The 17846-nt window shown below is 43.3% G+C and overlaps 1 protein-coding gene across 2 annotated transcripts; it reads right to left on the reverse strand.

Moving 5' to 3' along the window:
- Positions 1–1003: 1003 nt before the first annotated feature.
- Positions 1004–17665, reverse strand: mindy3 (MINDY lysine 48 deubiquitinase 3). Of its 2 annotated transcripts, XM_037453928.2 has the most exons (17): positions 17534–17665; positions 16729–17063; positions 16531–16550; positions 16231–16310; positions 16089–16149; positions 15800–16006; positions 15626–15677; positions 14779–14893; positions 14438–14511; positions 14229–14308; positions 13983–14053; positions 13202–13282; positions 6613–6685; positions 4808–4880; positions 3385–3472; positions 2576–2647; positions 1004–1874 (listed from the first exon to the last, which is right to left on the reverse strand). In XM_037453928.2, the coding sequence occupies exons 2-17, from the start codon at positions 16737–16739 to the stop codon at positions 1725–1727; spliced, it is 1308 nt and encodes a 435-aa protein (XP_037309825.1). In that variant the 5' UTR covers positions 16740–17063; positions 17534–17665; the 3' UTR covers positions 1004–1724. The 2 variants fall into 2 exon arrangements, with proteins under 2 accessions (XP_037309825.1, XP_037309824.1); XM_037453927.2 differs by lacking the exon at positions 16531–16550.
- Positions 17666–17846: the final 181 nt, after the last annotated feature.

Below are 17846 nucleotides of genomic sequence, written 5' to 3' on the forward strand. Positions count from 1 at the left end.
GTGAGGTAAAGAGTGAGAAGACCTTGACCTGGCAGATGGAAGGGTGTCTCACCTCCACGCCCCTCTACCTGCCCTCCTCCACTCACTCCCTTCCATCCGTTCATTCATCATTCCGTCGACCACTTCCATTAAACATGTCTCCCGCCTTTGTTTTCATTTCATTTGTGCAAACTTGGTTCACTTTGTCACATCATGATACTACCTGATCATTTTTGTGTGAGAGAAAGAAGTGGGTCTGTTCTTTCTCAACTTTAACTCAATGTAAATCTGAAGAAATGGGGATGATGACGATGGAGGAAGGAGCAGATGCGCTTCAGTGTGTGGAAATGCCAGAAAATAAGGGTTTTAATTAATGCAGCGCAGTTTGTGTGTACAATTCATCCGTAATCCTTTTTGTCAATTCTCAGACATCCCATTCACATAAATGCACAGATTTACCACACACACACACCTCAGGTTAGGTCCGTCTGCCAGTGAGCTCCGATCACAGATTCACTGCGGGTCGGCACAGTAGTGCATTATATTCTACGCACTGTAGGTCCACATCCTTTCTGCATTAGACAAATCCATTAGACACACTCAGCCAATATCACAAGTCTGCGGTGCACTGATACTGGAGCCGGAGTATCTGCAGATAAACAAACACAAACGCATAAACAGAGTTAAAGCTCTTGTGCCAGAACAGAGTACTATCCCTTTACAGCGTGCCACTTCTTTAATACCACTTAGAATTGGATCTATTGGGGAACTTTAATGATTGGCAAACAACATTATGCAGTTTTCTGTTTACATAGAGACACTTAAGTCACCATCAGTGTCATGGAGATTTAGCGAATTAGAGTCTCTGGGGACATGAAAAATGTGATGGGATTTAGTGTAGGGGAAAACCATAATGACCTTTGACATCCTCAACATGAGGTTGTCAATGTGAGGATATTTATGAGAGAGAACAGAGAAAAGATATACGATTTAAAAAAAGCTACTAGACCACACAGCATTTGAACAAAAGAAGTGTTTATTTCGGAACCTTTGAGTGTGATAATAAATACACTTGGCGAACATCTAATGTGTGTTGCACAAAGCACGCACACACAGAGCAGCAAAAGCTTCCGCTCAGTGAAAACAATGAAGAAACCTTCTGTTCCATGCGTCTGGGTTGGTCCCTTTTACGCTGTAAACGCTTACCAGTTGGTGTTACAGTGTGTATGTGTTCTCAAATGTGGAAGGCTTTGGTAGGTTTTCCCTAAAACAGTCCTATAGCTGGATCAACAGTAGAGTGGCTTTACATGGGGTTCAGTGTGCGTTTTTTGGCGACACGCTCAAGTTGTTTACCCTGAACCGGTTTGCTCCGATGTCTCCAGTAGCAGAGTGGTATAATAAACAGTCACTTTTTATTTCTCTTTTAAATAATTACATCAACAACATCCTGTGCCAATTAGAAGCAAGAATAGAATAGAATAGAATTTGTGTGGAATGTGTGAGTGAGAATAGAGGAATGGATCTCAGTCAAGTATGTTAAGTCCATCAATGCGTTCTTCTCAGTCTCGTGTTCTTCCCCTCACCTCCCACTCATCTGTATCGTATATGTTGATGTTGTCTCAGTGGAAACCTGCTGTCCTTTCAGGGTGAGTGTGCAGTGGGGACGTTGGAGAGGGCTGTGTGTTGTGTGGAGCAGTAGGGGTCCATCCACAAACACAGACGTGCACACACACACAGATTGGGTGCTAGTTCAGTGATGGGGAGCGGTCGGTGGTCCACAGGAGCTCGATGTAGGGCCACCTGGTCTGTAGGCAGCGCTTGACCGGAGTGTCGTCCGTCCGCACCATGGGGTCCTCAAAACCCAGAACCAAAGCCGTTCCTTCTACGTATTCCACCTGAGCGAGCACACGCGCACACACACACACACACACACACACACACACACACACACAGTTAAGTAAACACTAAACACCCACATTGAAACACTGCCAGCCATTTTTCTTCTGAAAAGGTCAAGGGGTTAGATTAGATGCCAGGGATAGAGGTAAAGTAACCACACACACAAGTCTGTTATTCCCATCTGGAGCTATGGGAATGGAATTGCCATCCCTAACCTGATAGGGGTCTGATGCCATGTGCATATATGCGTGTGTGTGTGTGTGGGGGGGGGGGGGGGGTTGTGCGTGGGGACATTCCTACATTTTCAGAGAGATGTATGGAAAAACTCTGCTTTACAACCTAGACTAAGCTAACAGATGAAGAAAGTGATATTCCTGAGTAACTTTTGTTTTTGCACAGCCACCAACTGCCTCCTATGACAACCATCCATCAAACTAAGCCTACTTAATAGGCCAGAGTTTGAACATTTATCAAAGCGAATCTCCATGGAGTAATAGGAGGCTAAGCTGAGGTTTTGGGATGGACAGACAGGCTATTAGGCTTGCAATAGCTACCGTTTCCTTATTGTTTATGTGTGTGTGTGTGTGTGTGTGCGTTTGAGTTCACGAGTCATGACAGGAAGGGAAGAAGAGCAGCAGGCAGGGAGAGGGGACAAAGAATCACCATCAGTCGCTATGACCAACATGAAGTGTCTTACCTTCTCGTTGTGGTTGGACTGTTTGAGTCCGTTGTAGTGGTAGACGGGGAATGAGTCTGGGATTCCTGAATCCTGAGACACGGGTAGATTGTAAAACATGAGATATTGTTGGAGTGTCTGCTCTCACAGAAAAGGAGGTAAAGAACCCCAGGAGCAGAACATTTCTGAACTGAAAGAAAATAAAGCAGACACATCTCTGCCTGCAACCAAAGCTTCATGTTAAATCCCTTGTGTTCAATTTAAACTTGTGTGTGTGTGTGTGTGTTTTTGTACAGGGAAATGAAACCCCAACTCCAATTACCAGACAACCGCCAACACTACAAACACATCCGAACAACGACATTGAGCCAAAACACTTCCAATGACATTGGCTTCAAGGTGCAGTACGCTAATAGGGAGTGTGTCCAGCTTCCCGGGTTGAGATGCCTTTATGTGAAACTCTAACCATCGCCCCAATCCCACGTGTGTCTGAGTGTGTGTGTCCAGTTGGCTAATGGCAGTATAATTTCTTTGCGGCTTGGGGCCGTTCCTCCGGTGAGTCCCCGAAGCCCTGATCACTTTAACACTGTTCCCCTGGACCTCTCCCTCTCCCGCTTTGCTTCACGAAGCTTCCATGTGATGGTGAACACACACACGCATACATTCCACGCCACGGGGCATAAAACCCTTTGTTTTGTAAAACAGCAATTTACCTATGGAAAGAGACTTTAGTGTCACCAATGTGTGTGCATGTGGAGTCTCTGTCCATAGTTTCGACTGCATCTTTCGGGTTGGAAGTCTTGCACGCGCACACGCACGCACACACACACCTGATCAGGGAAAAACTCCAACAGGAACGGTCCAAGAAGAATAATGCCCAAATTCTCTGGATCCAGTTTGCTCTTCACCAGACTGACACTGAAAAGGCACAGAGACAGAAATAAAAGAGCGATTAAAAGGGAAGTAGCAAAGTAAAGATCAACAAATCCAGAGAAATATGCTGTTCAAAAGAGAAGCAGCTTAATATGGTCTTATATGAGTTGTGTATGGAAACCCAAATCCCTTTTACAATTCTTTTTCTGATGTGTTTTTTGGTGTGTGTCTGCATGTTTTCACGAATACCGTGGTGCAACTAAATATACCTCTGTCCAGACATTCCTTCACGATAGATCAGTGTTATTATTATTTCCCTATGATAAAAAAAAGACTGGTCAAATTGTCCTTTTAAGGCTGCAGGGAGAGAAGTGAGGGTTATAATAAGACACAGGGGGAAGGCAATGCTGGGTTCTCCATCTATTGATTCTTTGTAACATTTGCAGCAGGGCGGCATCCAGAGCCGACCGGGGCCCTGGTCGATGTGCTGTTGAGCAACACCATGAATCCCTAAAGGCGCAAGACCTGCTGTTCTATTTTCAACATTGTGCTCCCCTAGCAAGCAACTTTAGAGAAAAGGACTCTTAAAGAATCAATAATTAATATATATCTATATATAGATAGCAATAACAGTTTTAGTGGATTAAAGTTGTTTAACAAAAAAAAGAAAATCACATATCAACGTTCAAGAACATTTGTATTCATGTTTTCAAAGCTGTTTTTTGACTGAGACTTTGCCAAACATCAAGCAAATGATCGGGAGACTTTAATCATGAGCCGTGTCTCGACCTCTTCTGAGTGCAGTCAAGGGTTTCACCTCAGCAGCTGGACTGGTCACAGGATATGTAGAAATCATAAGCAACAGTTTGCACTTCTCTTCAATGAGGGATGAAAGCCCCACATTTATTCAATCTAGATTCCCCCATTAGTCAATCTCCCTCCTCCCGAGCACTAAGATGCTACTTCTTCACACGGTGGAATCCATTCAGTCACTCAGTTTGTTGTGTTGTGATGCATCGGCCATCTGGGGCCCTGCGGAGCAAATCCGTGGTCCAGTTACTTGGCCGATGCCCACGGCTGCAGCGCTTGGGCTTACTGTTCCTCAGAGGAGACTGTGCTTCTGTTTGAAGTCACACTTTAAAGCATTTCCTCCCTCTGGGTCTTTTTTCCTGCTGTTAATGATCTCCCTCTAAGCCTCTTTTGGGGACTTTTTATGCGGTTTTATAGTGGGCTCTCTCCGGTCTTACTTTATAGCAGGCTGGTAGTGAAACATGAGCACGGGGCTGCTGACCTGGCCCGGCCATGACTTAGGAGTTGGAACTTTAGAAGCTCTACAGGTGCCCCACACACACCAACAGCCACCAACATGCAAGCACTTACTATTCAGGCTCGGAGACAAGGTCAAGGGCTTTCATCACGTCCTCCAGAAGAGAATCTGGGATGAAGCCATTATCTGGAGAAAGAGAAAGAGAGAAAGAGAGAGAGCGACATAAGAGAGCAATGCACTGACTGACCCCGAAACGAACATGAAATACTGGCTGTAGCTGAAAACCAGGGGAAGCCTTTACCCAAACATATGGCACAAGCACTACTTACATCCCTGGCCTTGGGGAATTAACTCATTTGAAAAAGAGGAAAACATCTCACACACACACACACACCTTGTCGGGTGCCCACATTCCATGGCCGTGATGATGGCTTTACCTGAGAGGAGAAGCTCTAAACACTAACATCTGTCTCTGCCCGAGGCATTTACAGATTTGTCTGTGTGTGTGCGTGACCTGTTGTTTAGATACATATGCAAACCGCCGGTGTGTGTTGTGAAGAAGAGTAATTCTAAAGCATCTCAATCTTACCTTTTAAATATATTGAATATTGCTGTACGTGTATTTGTGGTGAGTCAATGCAGTGCGTGTTAAGGTCACTGGCGCCTCGTTTCCACAACACATGGAGCTCTGCTGACTGCACATGTGACACGGGCAGATTTGTGGGCTTTTTACACCGCACTCAACTGTGCTGCTGGCTACAGCCTGTGTGTATAGATTGCAGTGTGTGAATATGTATATGGATGTATATTATATGTATATATAAGCCACGTATGGTGCATCCTCCTTGCATGTGTGTATACATGTATATTTATGTGTCTGGAAGCATCTACTGTAGTCCACGCACCCTTTGGGTATGTGTGTACGTGTGTTTGGGAAATTACCATATGGCTTGCAGAATGTCCTAGCAGATTTGAGAATGTGCAAAGCTGTATCATGTGTAATAGAAAAAGACAGATGGAGATCAAAGGGGAGGAATAAGGGGGACGGTCGGGTCTAATTTGTTTTTGAGAAATGACCGCTTTGAGCTGGTAGGATTAATCTTATTCTAACATCCTTTTGCACTAGACACAGATCAGCTGTTGGTCCTAGAAGCCTGCACATGAATAAGGTTTTCATGGCGACAGAGAACAGCACCCTTCATTTCATCATGAAAACAATGAATGTATGTGAAACGACTGGGGAGTCTCAGCTGGAACCCCTCGTAGCGCAGATAGCTGCGTGAAGAGTGTGATTTTCTAGCTGGACATGCTCGTGTCTTGAATACAACCCCCAACATCGCTGCATCTCTTCCTCCTCTCGACAGCGGAGGAAAGACGTTACAAAACAGCTGATGAGACTAAATGATTCTTTTGTGCTCATTATTACTTGCAAACTTCACACACTAATCTTGATGCGCCATGAATGACTTTGGACTTTCACTTAATCTAACATGGCAGTATAGCTTCTCTTTCAATTTTGACTGTCATCGTGTCCCTTCCCGTTTCCTTCGCCTCGCCTTTAAGCCCAACCACCTGGGAGTAAGGAGAAAGTCGGTTGAGGAAACAAGGAGCGAGATGGTTGACTCAGCTGTGAGAGGAGCTGATCTCACCAACCTAAACATCAACAGTGGAGATGAAGGGAGAGACGCACACCCTTGTTCTGCCGGAAGAGCAAAAACAATGCTCAACCAGGAAGAAGGGAAGAGTAAAACAACACGCCCAGGACAATGTTTTCTCAGTGTGTGCAGCTTTGTGCGAGTGAAAGTTTGGATTAATCAAAGTACTTCTGTTTGCCAGGATTGCCATAAGGACGGCATGAGAAGGTCTATAAAAACAAGTGTGTTAATATTAAATGATGACACAAACGCTTGTTCACTACCTTCGGGATCAAATGACTGGAAGACCCTCCTCGCCTGTTCGGATGGAGACTCTGGACCCACCAGGGACATCTCCTACAAGGAGGGAGAAACAATTCATGAGGGAGAGAACTCGCAAAAGGTGTGATTAAAGAGGTACGACCCAAAAGTCCCCACACAGTCATTTGTGGCTAAAATGGGGCGACGGGGAAGAGAGTAACAGGAGGAGAAGGGCCATTGGATAAGTTATGATAGCATAGTGAACAATGTGGCTCCATCAGTGCTGAAACAGAAAAGCCATCGTTGTGCCGCTACGAGTAGCGTGTTGTGTGCGGGTTTGTAATCCAAGGGGCCGGGGCAATCACCAGAATGGCACGGGTTATTAACTGATCTGCTGATAAAGTTAGACGGCCTGTTTTCACTCCAAACACACAATCAGGAAATTGAGTCTTACATATACAACCGTTGATTTATGACAAGCTCTGCCGTGTTTGTTTGTTGTGGAAGTTCAGAACGAGCAGTGCTGGCAGGCAGATTAGAAATGACGGTGTGTATGTGCATGAAGAGGAGGCTGATGCCCCTTTAGACTGGCCAATGATGTAGATGATTAAATGAAGATGTCAGGGTTCTCTCTACACTGCTAGTCAGATCATCTATTAGAGTAGGAAATCAATTAAATTGGGCAACTGAGTGAAACAACATTAAAAGACACTCAAAATAAACTGTTGATATAAATTACACTGAACCAATAAATAAATAAATACAGATGAGACAGGCAGGAGGAACGCTTTTGATCATGACCTTTTTGACATTTTACTTTTGGATTTGGTGGGAAGATTTTGAATTCTCGGGTTTGTGTTGGGCAAAGTTCAGCACTTATTTTGAGCAAAATGTGATATCTTTTATCTTTAAAAGCTGAATGACCATCACTTTCTGTCCACACTGCAATCAAACAATGACAACGAATGCAAGGGCCTGATAGTTCCTTAAAATGTATGATACTACCATTTCATGAAGGAGATGGATGAAATTAGATACTTCTCAAAGAGATGGTTACTCAGCCGTATCCATCTCAGCCGTATCCATCCATCACACACACACCATCATCATCATCATCATCATCATCATGATTAGATGATTCAGAGTTCTCACTCTTCTCCTTTACGACTGCAGGAGTGTATTTATGACGACGTAGAGTTGTAACAACACACAATGTTTTTAGAAAGCAAATGAAGACTTCTCATCTCCTTTATTAACGCTCGAGCCACATATTCACGCAGCCTGCTTGGGTTTCAGGGTCCACTTACTAACATATTCAAGGCTTACTCAGGGAGGGAGAGCGAGGGAGACAGCGAGAGCGAGATGACTCCCAGCTGCCAGCGCTACAGATGCAAAGAAAAAAACGGCACAGGCCTGTGAAGACCACGCGCTCACACACTGTTGTCTGGAGCCTTGGTGTGTGTGAACATTACAGGCTCCATAAATCTGACGTTAGATTTGTCATTAGGTAGACATTTTGGTGCATTGGGAAGTAGAAGAAAAAAAAACTTTAAAAAACTGCCGTTGCGGTTGACTGCATCCAAAGGACAAACATACATAAATGTGGGATTGGCAGAAAAGCCCCTAAACGCAAGTTGTTTTGATAGAAATAAACTTACATTTAAAAAACCATAAATCTGACCCGAGAAAACGTGCATCTCTTCCCAAGGTGATGAGCAGCCAATCCATCTTAGGCTGCCAAATGCAATGGTGCTACTGGAAGTCTTTTGAAACAAAACTTGCTTACAACAATTTATTATCTGCCAGAGCGAGATAAATCACACGCTCACCGCACAGCTACAAGATGGTGACACTCTACAGAAGACAAACACTCGCAAGTGGTCATCGACCAAGGAAACAACTTAAAACATGACATTACAGATAGTTTACAGAGGACAATAATATCAGGCTAATGAGCACATTGGAAAGGCAAACCATGTGTGGGCACGGCACCGTGCGCAAACCTACACAATGGTGGAGCAGTGACGTCATTGTGTGTGTGTGTGTGTGTGTGTGTGTCTGTCTGCCTGGCTGTGTTTGATCTATGTTTTTACGAGAGGCCTAAGGAAGATGCCGCTGAGTTAGAAAACATGCCATGGAGCGAACACACTCCACAGGGAAGGGGTGTGTGTGTGTGTGTGTGTTTTCACGGCCCCACATTTTCTATCCTCCCAATCCCACTGTGTTACAGCACGCGTGTCTGTTTAAGGGAGACTCCGCGATGATCAGGCCTGTCCCCTGCTGAAGGGCTGTTTGCTTGGACTCCCATACGAGCAGGCACCGCGTTCTCTAAGTCACACTCACACAGAGATGTAGTACGATGAAACACACACTCAAAAAAGGACGGCTTATCAGCAATAGAGTAAATTATGTGACTTTTTGGCAAAAACCCTTTACCCCCTTAATATTTTCTCAATTTGCTCACGAGTCTCCGTCCTGCATTTTGTTATTGTCAGACCAGATTTCCTGCAGGACACCCTCCTAGATAAAGAAGCGTAGCCATCTGCCCTGCTGTTGCTCTCTTCCCACGAGACTCCGGGGCTCTTTGGGGTTGACATCCCCTCTAGGCCTTTTCTTTGCCTTGCCAAATCCCAACCTTTTGTGCACTCTTTTTCCTCTGTTAAGTAGCTTCTACACTTTGAGAATTTCCAACGCTTGACGACTTTTTCTTCCATTCTCGCCCGCCCCTCAGCCTGCCTTCCCCCCCCTCCCCTTATCTGATCTTGCAGGTAGGTACTTCAGACAAGACAGGTAGGCATAGTACTTCACTAGAATTACTCTCCCTTTCCCTCCGGTCCAGCTAAAGAGCCATTGTTTGTGCTGAGAGGCTCTGAGTGGCCATAGAGTGCGCCTGAAGGGATCAGTTTCAAGACAACAAAGCAAAAGGCTCGGACAGTGTTTCCGGCCTTGTTTCTAGCAGGCAGCGACAGACACACAACATGACAGGCCGAGGAGGACACTCAAGAGGGAGTCTGAGTGTGTGGAATCTAGAGACTATGCGTTTATTTTTTTCCCAAACTTATAGTTTCACATGTGATTACGAAAACAAAAGGAAAATCTCTCTTGCTAAAAAAAAAAAAGGAGTGTCTGAAGTATCTAATGTATTGTGTGTGTGTGTTTCAGGTGTGAGCGACAGTACAAAAGTAGTGATTTATGGAGCTGTCTACGATGACAAAGACTGTGGCTCATCATAAAAGAGAAGCAACACCAGTGGATAGTTACACAGCGTAATGATGGGTCCTATAACAGAAAACGACACACATGGGGAAAGGAAGAATAATACAGCATACACACACTGAAACAGACAGCTTTTCATATCACTACAATGACCATGGTCTGACCTGTCACAGATTATTAATGACTGTAATCTTCTCCGCTTTGTGACTCGGTGTGTGTGTGTGAGCCCGCACCCTCGTATCTTACAAAGGACAGAAAGTAATCTTCTATAACAGAAAGCAAAAACTTGTTCCGGCTGCCTTTCAGTACAGCGGAAGCATTACATTTACGGTATTACTGTATGTAAATTCCCTGGCTGCTATTGTGTTTAAATGATGATATAAATTTCATCATTTTCAAATTGATCATGTCCAAAGTAGCAATTGTAACGTACAGTCCGATTATCTTCTTCACATTCTGCTGTATAAATAGTTAATCAATATGGACCATTGGAAAACATTGTTTGTTCTAAACTAAGATTCTCTTGCTAGCTCGGGATTAACTTCACTTAACTCAAATACCCGCTGACGAGCAGTGATCCAATGTATACTTAATCTACTTAAGTACTTTTTCATGGAGATATTCTTCTAGTATTGGTATCACGGGCAAAACCATTACTTTATTTCTGCCAATAAAGCCGGACTGAGAAAACTGACCTCCAGTAAGGGTGTCTGCGCAATATGCATTTTAGGTTCCTGGTCCTTGCCAGCACATGAGGGACATTTTGCAGACAGGAGTTTGACACACAGAAGACACACAGCCTCTCTCTCTCTCTCTCGCTCACTCTAATTACCAAACCAGAACGTGACTACTGTACACGCATGCACGTTACTCCCTTGACAAACAGAGACACAGCCTGTGAACCTCATCATTCTGTGAGGAGAGAGGAGAGAGTAAAGAGCAACAAGAACTTTAACAGGAGGATCAACCCCCCTCCTTTCCCGAGTGACCACTGCAACGCTCTTTAAAGTGCATCCTTCCATTCTACTTCCTTTCCTCCTCCTTCCTCCCCATGAGGGACTAATAATCTGAAGAGGATGGTTGAGGTGCCCAAGGGAAACCTTTACTTGAGCATCCAACCTGCTGCACCCTGGAGTGGATAGTTTTTTCTCCAATGCAGGAACAGGGAAAGGAAGAGCGAAAGAATCCTTTTTAATAACACATTGCATGATATGTCTCATAAATCACCCATCCCTCTTCCCCCTTGCTCACTTTCCTATGGCGTCTCAGAAACTTGTCCAAAAACAGATCCCATTACGTGCCATTATACACTCTCACACACACACACACACACACACACACACACACACAAATACAAGAGAGGATAGATAATATGGGGGGAGTTGTGGGTAGGGATCAGAGTTGGCGGAATAGCTTTTGTGTAGGTAGATTAGATAAAAACACTAATGCCATTAAGCTGATGGTCTGAAAGCCACAGTCACACACTGACAGCGACTCGTGGGAATACACACCCGTCCCCAATGGCAGACAGAAGGAGCCGCTGACACATCAGAAGCAGGGATCAGGTTTTCGGCTTTTGTGGGGATGGCTCTTTATCAGAGCTAAAAGCTATATAACCAGTTAGCGTGTATTTTTGTATCACCAAGCCTGGGAAATCTCAGTGTGTTTCAAATTAGCCCTGGTAAGGGTCACACTGAGTGCGCCACCCCCCCCAGCAGACCGCCCTCGCCCTGTGTCTTCCCCCCTTGGCTTGGGCTCAAAGTTTTAGAGGCGGCACGCTGTTACGTCAGCCACGTACGTCAGTTCATGCATATGTGTGTGTGTGTGTTCCCAGTCTCCAATGGGACAAATGGATCCAGATGGGAACTCTGGAATCACATTCCCTCCAGGAAGCCATCCACCTGAAGCCCCACACACACACACACACACACACACACACACACACACACACACACACACACACACACACACACACACACACACACACACACACACACACACACACACACACACACACACACACACACACACACACACACACACACACACACACACACACACACACACACACACACACACACACACACACACACACACACACACACACCAGGATTAGGTTCCCTGCGCTCTGGAATGTGTGTGTATATGTGAACATGTCACTAGTGGCTGAGGAGTTGTAGCAATCTGCAAATCTGCTCATCAGCGAATGCATGACGACTTTGGCTCATCACTGAGCCAACTGATCTACTCGCCTCGCAGGCTAGAGTTTAATGCATGTAACTGAGCTTTTAATCAATAGTGTATTAAGGGTGTGGCGTTATGATGCAGATGATTGCAGTGGATTTTTCTGCCTCTCTGGTGCCATTTGTGCGACAGCAGGGAGAATCAATTTGCTGCAAGCAATCCTTGCAGCGCACCTCACAGGCTACAGCCATGTGAACATGCTAGATGGTCAGCGATAGAGATGAACATGCTTGTCTGAGTGCACACTGGGCAACTGCGGCTTGGTGCATACTTGAGTTGGTGCTGTGTAGGAGAAGAGCTCCTCCTTTCAGAGTGCAGAGACACACTGATTTTTTCCTGCATTTTGATGGACATAAACCTGTTTTTTGTTTCTTGCATCAGTCTTTCACAAAAAGATACAAGATTGAGTTATGCAGCACAAATTCTCACGAATGTCAAACAGAAGCATCCAGAATGCAAATACTTGAATGGAGCAGTCATTTAGACTGCGGCCCTTATTAACTTGATCTCAGACCGTTTTAAAGCCAACCTCAAAATGTAGTATATTTTCTTTTAACAACTCCTTTTTGACATTGATCTCATTTTCAACAGTAAATCTGCAGCGAGTCTCTTCATTTGATGCTATTATTATTGTTTCTCAATAATAAGAGAATACGCTAGAGGGCTGCTTGTTAATAATTTCCTGAGTGCTGTTTTCATGAACAAGTGTGTGATGTGTGATCCTTATGGTTGAAATTAACCTGACAGTGTATCCTGGAAATGGACGCTCCCGCTGGAGCTAAAATTCAGCGGTTTACATTATTGTCAAATGTAATGACCACATTGTTTAGTTGATCACAGATGGTTGAGAAACTTAAATTGTGTATTTTCCTGTAAATTAGTTTCTTGTATGCACTTGGCTCCAATGCTGGATAGCTGAAAAAACGCAAGATCAGCACAGGCCATATATGACTATCTCCTGCACTCATTTCCCCTCCCCTCCTATTCTTCCTCTATTTATTCTCCACATTGATATCTGATCTGCACTATATTAAATTGATCAAGCACATTGCATTTTTGGGTTTTCCAGGCTGCTGAGGGGACTGGCTCACCACACGTACGGTGTCTTTTTAAGTGAAATATGTTTATTATGTATGAGTGCATTGAACTTGCCTTGGAAAAAAACACAGAGAGGTGAGTTTCACTGCCAAGGATCCAAATTGGGAACTTTGGAGACTTGAGGAATGTTCCGACCTGAAACAAACACAATGAAGGAATGTGTAATGAGTGTCTATATTCTGTCATTTTTATCAGGAATCAATCATTGTTAAACGGATTGACACAAGTCTTTTCATCAAGTACAAAGATGCCATGGCTCAGTGTACGAGCAGCATAATAACTCTCCGGTCAAAATGGATATCATCAATGTTAACATGATTTCAATGAACTACACACCAAATGCTTGAGCAGCACACATACTAGAATACCTTTCCTTATTTGATAAGAGTTGGTCTCTTAAATCCCTCTTTTATTTTTATTTATTATTTTTAGCTTACTTATTTTGGCAATGATAAATGAATTCCAATTTCTCAAAATAATTCCTGTTTGCAAGATGAATATGTCACATCACATGTAACTATAAAGACTTTATTTTAATTAGTGCATGTGTGCCAGAAAATAAAATAGTGAGAAGGAGTAGGAGGATTTACAGTATTTTGGGTCTCCAAACACAGCACAATTTTCACACAGTAGCGTTCCCTGTTTAATTTCCCACATCTTGGAGTCACAAATAACAGTAAGCATTTATTTGTTTTTTTCCGAGCAATCTCCCTGTTTATAGTGCGGAAGTCTCTATTAATGGGTCAATTAGGTTAATAAGTCTTCTTAAAAAAAAAAGAACAATCTTTCATGGCCAAACAACTTTCTCATACTTCTGCATGTTATGCGTCTGTACCTTGCAGTAGCGGAGAGATTCCATAAGTGTGAGGAAACCAACTGATGCTTGTTCATGAATACCATGCAGTTCTAGGATGACAAAGAAAAAAAATAATTTGTTAAATTACATCAAATTGACATGTATTTGTGCATTGAGTATGTGTAATTTGTTTCCTTGCGGTGGATAAGTTCAAATCTGTTACTACAAAACTAAGTTCTATGATATATTGTTTGTGTGGTTGCAGTGACTTTGTGGAAGTCTTACTCATGCCAGAGCACTCCCTGTCTCCATCCCAGACATTAGAGACAGCATGGCCCGTTACAAGGAGGTTCACCAGACTCTGACTGAAAAGATAGACAGGACATATCCAGAGTTCATCCAACACAACATAACCACAAAAACAAAAATAACTTGCAATGACTTTTTTGTGCAATTCTAGCAGATGGGGAACAAGGTGTAGAAAGGTGTAATACCTGCCATGGCCATGCACAGGGTCAATGAGAGGCTCCATTGTGTCTTGGATCTCATTTTTTATATTCTCTATGCCCTGCACAGAAGAGATGTCTGCATCATTCTTTGTGTATTTGAACATTGATGCTACACAAAAGAAATGGAGAAATAAAAACAAACTAAAAAGGCAACTAATAAATGTCAAAATCATATTGCCCACAGCAATTTCTCCAAAAACGTCTTATTTGGTTTTCAATCAAATTACTGAATAAACACGCTATCAGTGATAACCAATATCAGTATTTCCAGAAATATTCTACTATTCAGTATCTATATTCATCTCTCTATATAGCTTTTTCTTTACCTTGGTGAGGATAACTGAATAGAGGAATAGCAGGACTCCACAGCACCCCCTCCAGGTGTGGTAGAGCGACAACACCTCCTCTCTGAGACTTGACACTGACATTACACTCCGCTTGCTGCAGGATGGGAACAAATGTCAGGTTAATAGATGGAACACCCAAAATATGAAAGATCAGTTGGGTCAATGACACTGATGTATTAAATTGTATTTGTCATGTCCTCTTGGTAAAAAATAACTTTAACAATTGGGAAGAAATCGATTAAATGCATCAGAGGACAAAGAAATATTGAATGTCTATTTGGAGCAACTCCTCCCTTTTGCGCCAGCCTGGAAAGCTTGCAAGTGGAGTTGTCAGTCTTGCACATTACTGTGTCAGCATCACTTTTTGCTGACACTGGTCTTGGCTGCTAATATGCTGTGTGATGAAATATCAGTATTTATTCTGGCCAAAGCAGCCTTAAATACACTTAACCTGTGTGTATGTGACTGATAACAGGGTGCTATAAGGGTTGGGAGAAGATTTAATTTATAGTTAAAAAATATATACAATCACTGAAGGTGCAGAGTCACTAAATTGTGAGAGTGAAATAACCAATTTAATGTGAAAGCCAGTTCTGGGAGACTAGATTAAATCAAAATACATCCCATTCCCTTGGCTGACACTAATCAGAGAAATATGAAGTCATCTGTCCCACTACTGCATAACGGAAATGGTAAAACAAGGATTTGTGGGGTGTTCATCCCCCAAAGAAACCATAAGTATTACCTCATGGCAAGATTACCAACTTGGATGGAGACAGATAAAAGTATAAATATATAGTACAAGGTGTTATCTGCAGTAACTTACTGGAGGGCACTGTGGAATTGCTCAAAACCAAGGTCTTCAGCAGCCAAGGCAGCTAGACACATTAAAAACACACATACACGGTAACATAAGAGCACGGCACGAAATACAACTACAAACTGACAAATGGTTCAGCAAGAACATATTTGTACACCGTCAACATCTTGCTGGACTCACTGGGTTGCTGTTCTGGTGGGGGCTGGCTGCTCTCTGGCACTTGTATGTCCTGCGGTTGAGACTGTGTCTGTGTGTTATTGTGTGTGCTAGTTTGTGGGCCTTGTCCCTTGGCCCAGGTCACCAGGCAGAGCCCTGTGGAAGGGCTGGAGCAGGCCAACTCCAGGATTTCACTCAGCGTGGAACACAGTGCGTTTTTTTGCTCCTCCTCTAACAGATAGACAAAAAAGATGCATAACATAACAAACCATACAACTGTATCAAACAAGAGCACACCCTGTGCACAATCTACCTGTCATCTGTTTCCAGTTGGAACTGTCTCTGTTGAAGAGAATGTTCTTTAGGATGAAAGCCTGTAAACAAACAACATGGAAAATATTCAATGGGAAATTGATATTAGACCCTGATGATACTGAAAAGTTGTTAGACCATACCTGTACCGGTGCAAGGACCGCGCACGGCCCGCCTTCAAACTGCTCCAGTGCTGTATGTTCATTCTCACAAAAAACAAATCCTGTAATAAAGACACAGTTGAGACAACCTTAAAAAACCTTTACAATAAATAACAAATAAGGGTCGTGCTTTTAGACACTATACCGTGCAAACATTAAAAAGCCACAGGTGCATGCATGCTTGGATTGAAGACCACTGGATAAACTCTGGCAAAGGAATGATCCGGGCAATATTCATACAAAGCCACAACGACTAGAAGAGGATTTTTCTACTTATCTGACCTTCAATTGGAGAGGAAGACCTATCGGAAGGATACCTACCTTAGAATCCAAATATGGGTACACTTTGCTCTTAACTTTACGTGGGTGATCAACCCTGGTTTGGAGTGTATATCCAGTTTTGCAACAAAACTTCATATTTTATTATATATATATATATATATAAAATTCATAATATTTTTCAGAAACAAAGCCTCATACCTTGGGCCCATCTACGGAAGATGGAGGCAGACACTCCTCCACTTGAAGGTCTCCCCCAAACCAAATCCACCACCTCCTTACTTAAATCGGACATGACAATCTTTACAGTTGGTGAGTCCACAGGCTCTCCCTATTCAGTCCAAAAGCAATAGGGGAAGAAGCAAAGTCTGTTAAGGCCAACTTGGTAGCTTTTTCTGAGGTTGATAGTCCCCTTCTCTCGGTAGGTCGAGCCCGTGGCATCGGCCACCAGCTGCCTGTGCTGGTCGACACAGTCGGACTTTAGTGGCTGGCAGCAAACTGGCAGGTGGGAATGACATCAACGTAGCGACGCAAGGCTGCGAAACAGGACAAAAGCACATTCCAATGTCACTTTCGGGAGGGCTTACACCAGTTTAGACAAAGAGAACTTTATTGCATAGGGCGACATTGTACACGATAAGTCAAGTCTAAACATTATATGTTATAGGTGTACCTTTAACGCTAGCTCGCGCTTATTATCAAAAACCGACAGCTGTGTTAACGTCCAATGGGAGGTTACCGAGAGCAGAATAACGGTAAAGTTTATTTTCCACGGCGACGTCGTAACCTCGTTTAACTACAGTGAAATAACGGCATTACGGATTTTTGCACAGAGCTAAATTGACTTGATAATGTGAGCAGTTAGCATTAGCATTACTACTAGCAGCTAATCTAACATTGCTTTGTCATTCAGTTAACGTTACTTATCACGCTATAGCTATGCTGATAGCTGCTGTATGACTCTATACGATTTGCCATCAGATAGATGACGTTAAAGCTTATTTACCTTGATACACATTCGAGTAACGTCTATCCGTATCGACGATATATTATGGGAGCAATTTTACTATCAGCAGTGCCTCTGTCATTCGTTTATTTACAACAGCATTGTTAAAAAAATGTGCGTAGATTTCGACGTGCCTGCCCATTGGCTGAAATACAGAAAGTTCTAGATGCGTCAAGGGGTTCAGCTTCAAGGAGCATCCTCATTGGTCCACAGGATTGTCAATCATATTATGCTGCCGCCCACAAACAGGGAGCCGTTTCAGTTAATTTAAAGGCCGCCTTAAGTTATAAGCCCCTTTGTGGAAGTTTCATTT

Source organism: Pungitius pungitius, chromosome 11, assembly GCF_949316345.1.
Source record: "Pungitius pungitius chromosome 11, fPunPun2.1, whole genome shotgun sequence".
NCBI lineage: Eukaryota > Metazoa > Chordata > Actinopteri > Perciformes > Gasterosteidae > Pungitius > Pungitius pungitius.

What these genes read in the sequence shown, in the direction of transcription:
- mindy3 (XM_037453927.2), bottom strand. Translation starts at nt 16,822, where the DNA reads ATGTCCGATTTAAGTAAGGAGGTGGTGGATTTGGTTTGGGGGAGACCT. An exon ending in CCCACCAGAACAGCAACCCA is followed by an intron (nt 15,678 to 15,799) that starts GTGAGTCCAGCA and finishes TAATGTGTCTAG; the next exon opens with CTGCCTTGGCTGCTGAAGAC. An exon ending in CAATTCCACAGTGCCCTCCA is followed by an intron (nt 14,894 to 15,625) that starts GTAAGTTACTGC and finishes CCCATCCTGCAG; the next exon opens with CAAGCGGAGTGTAATGTCAG.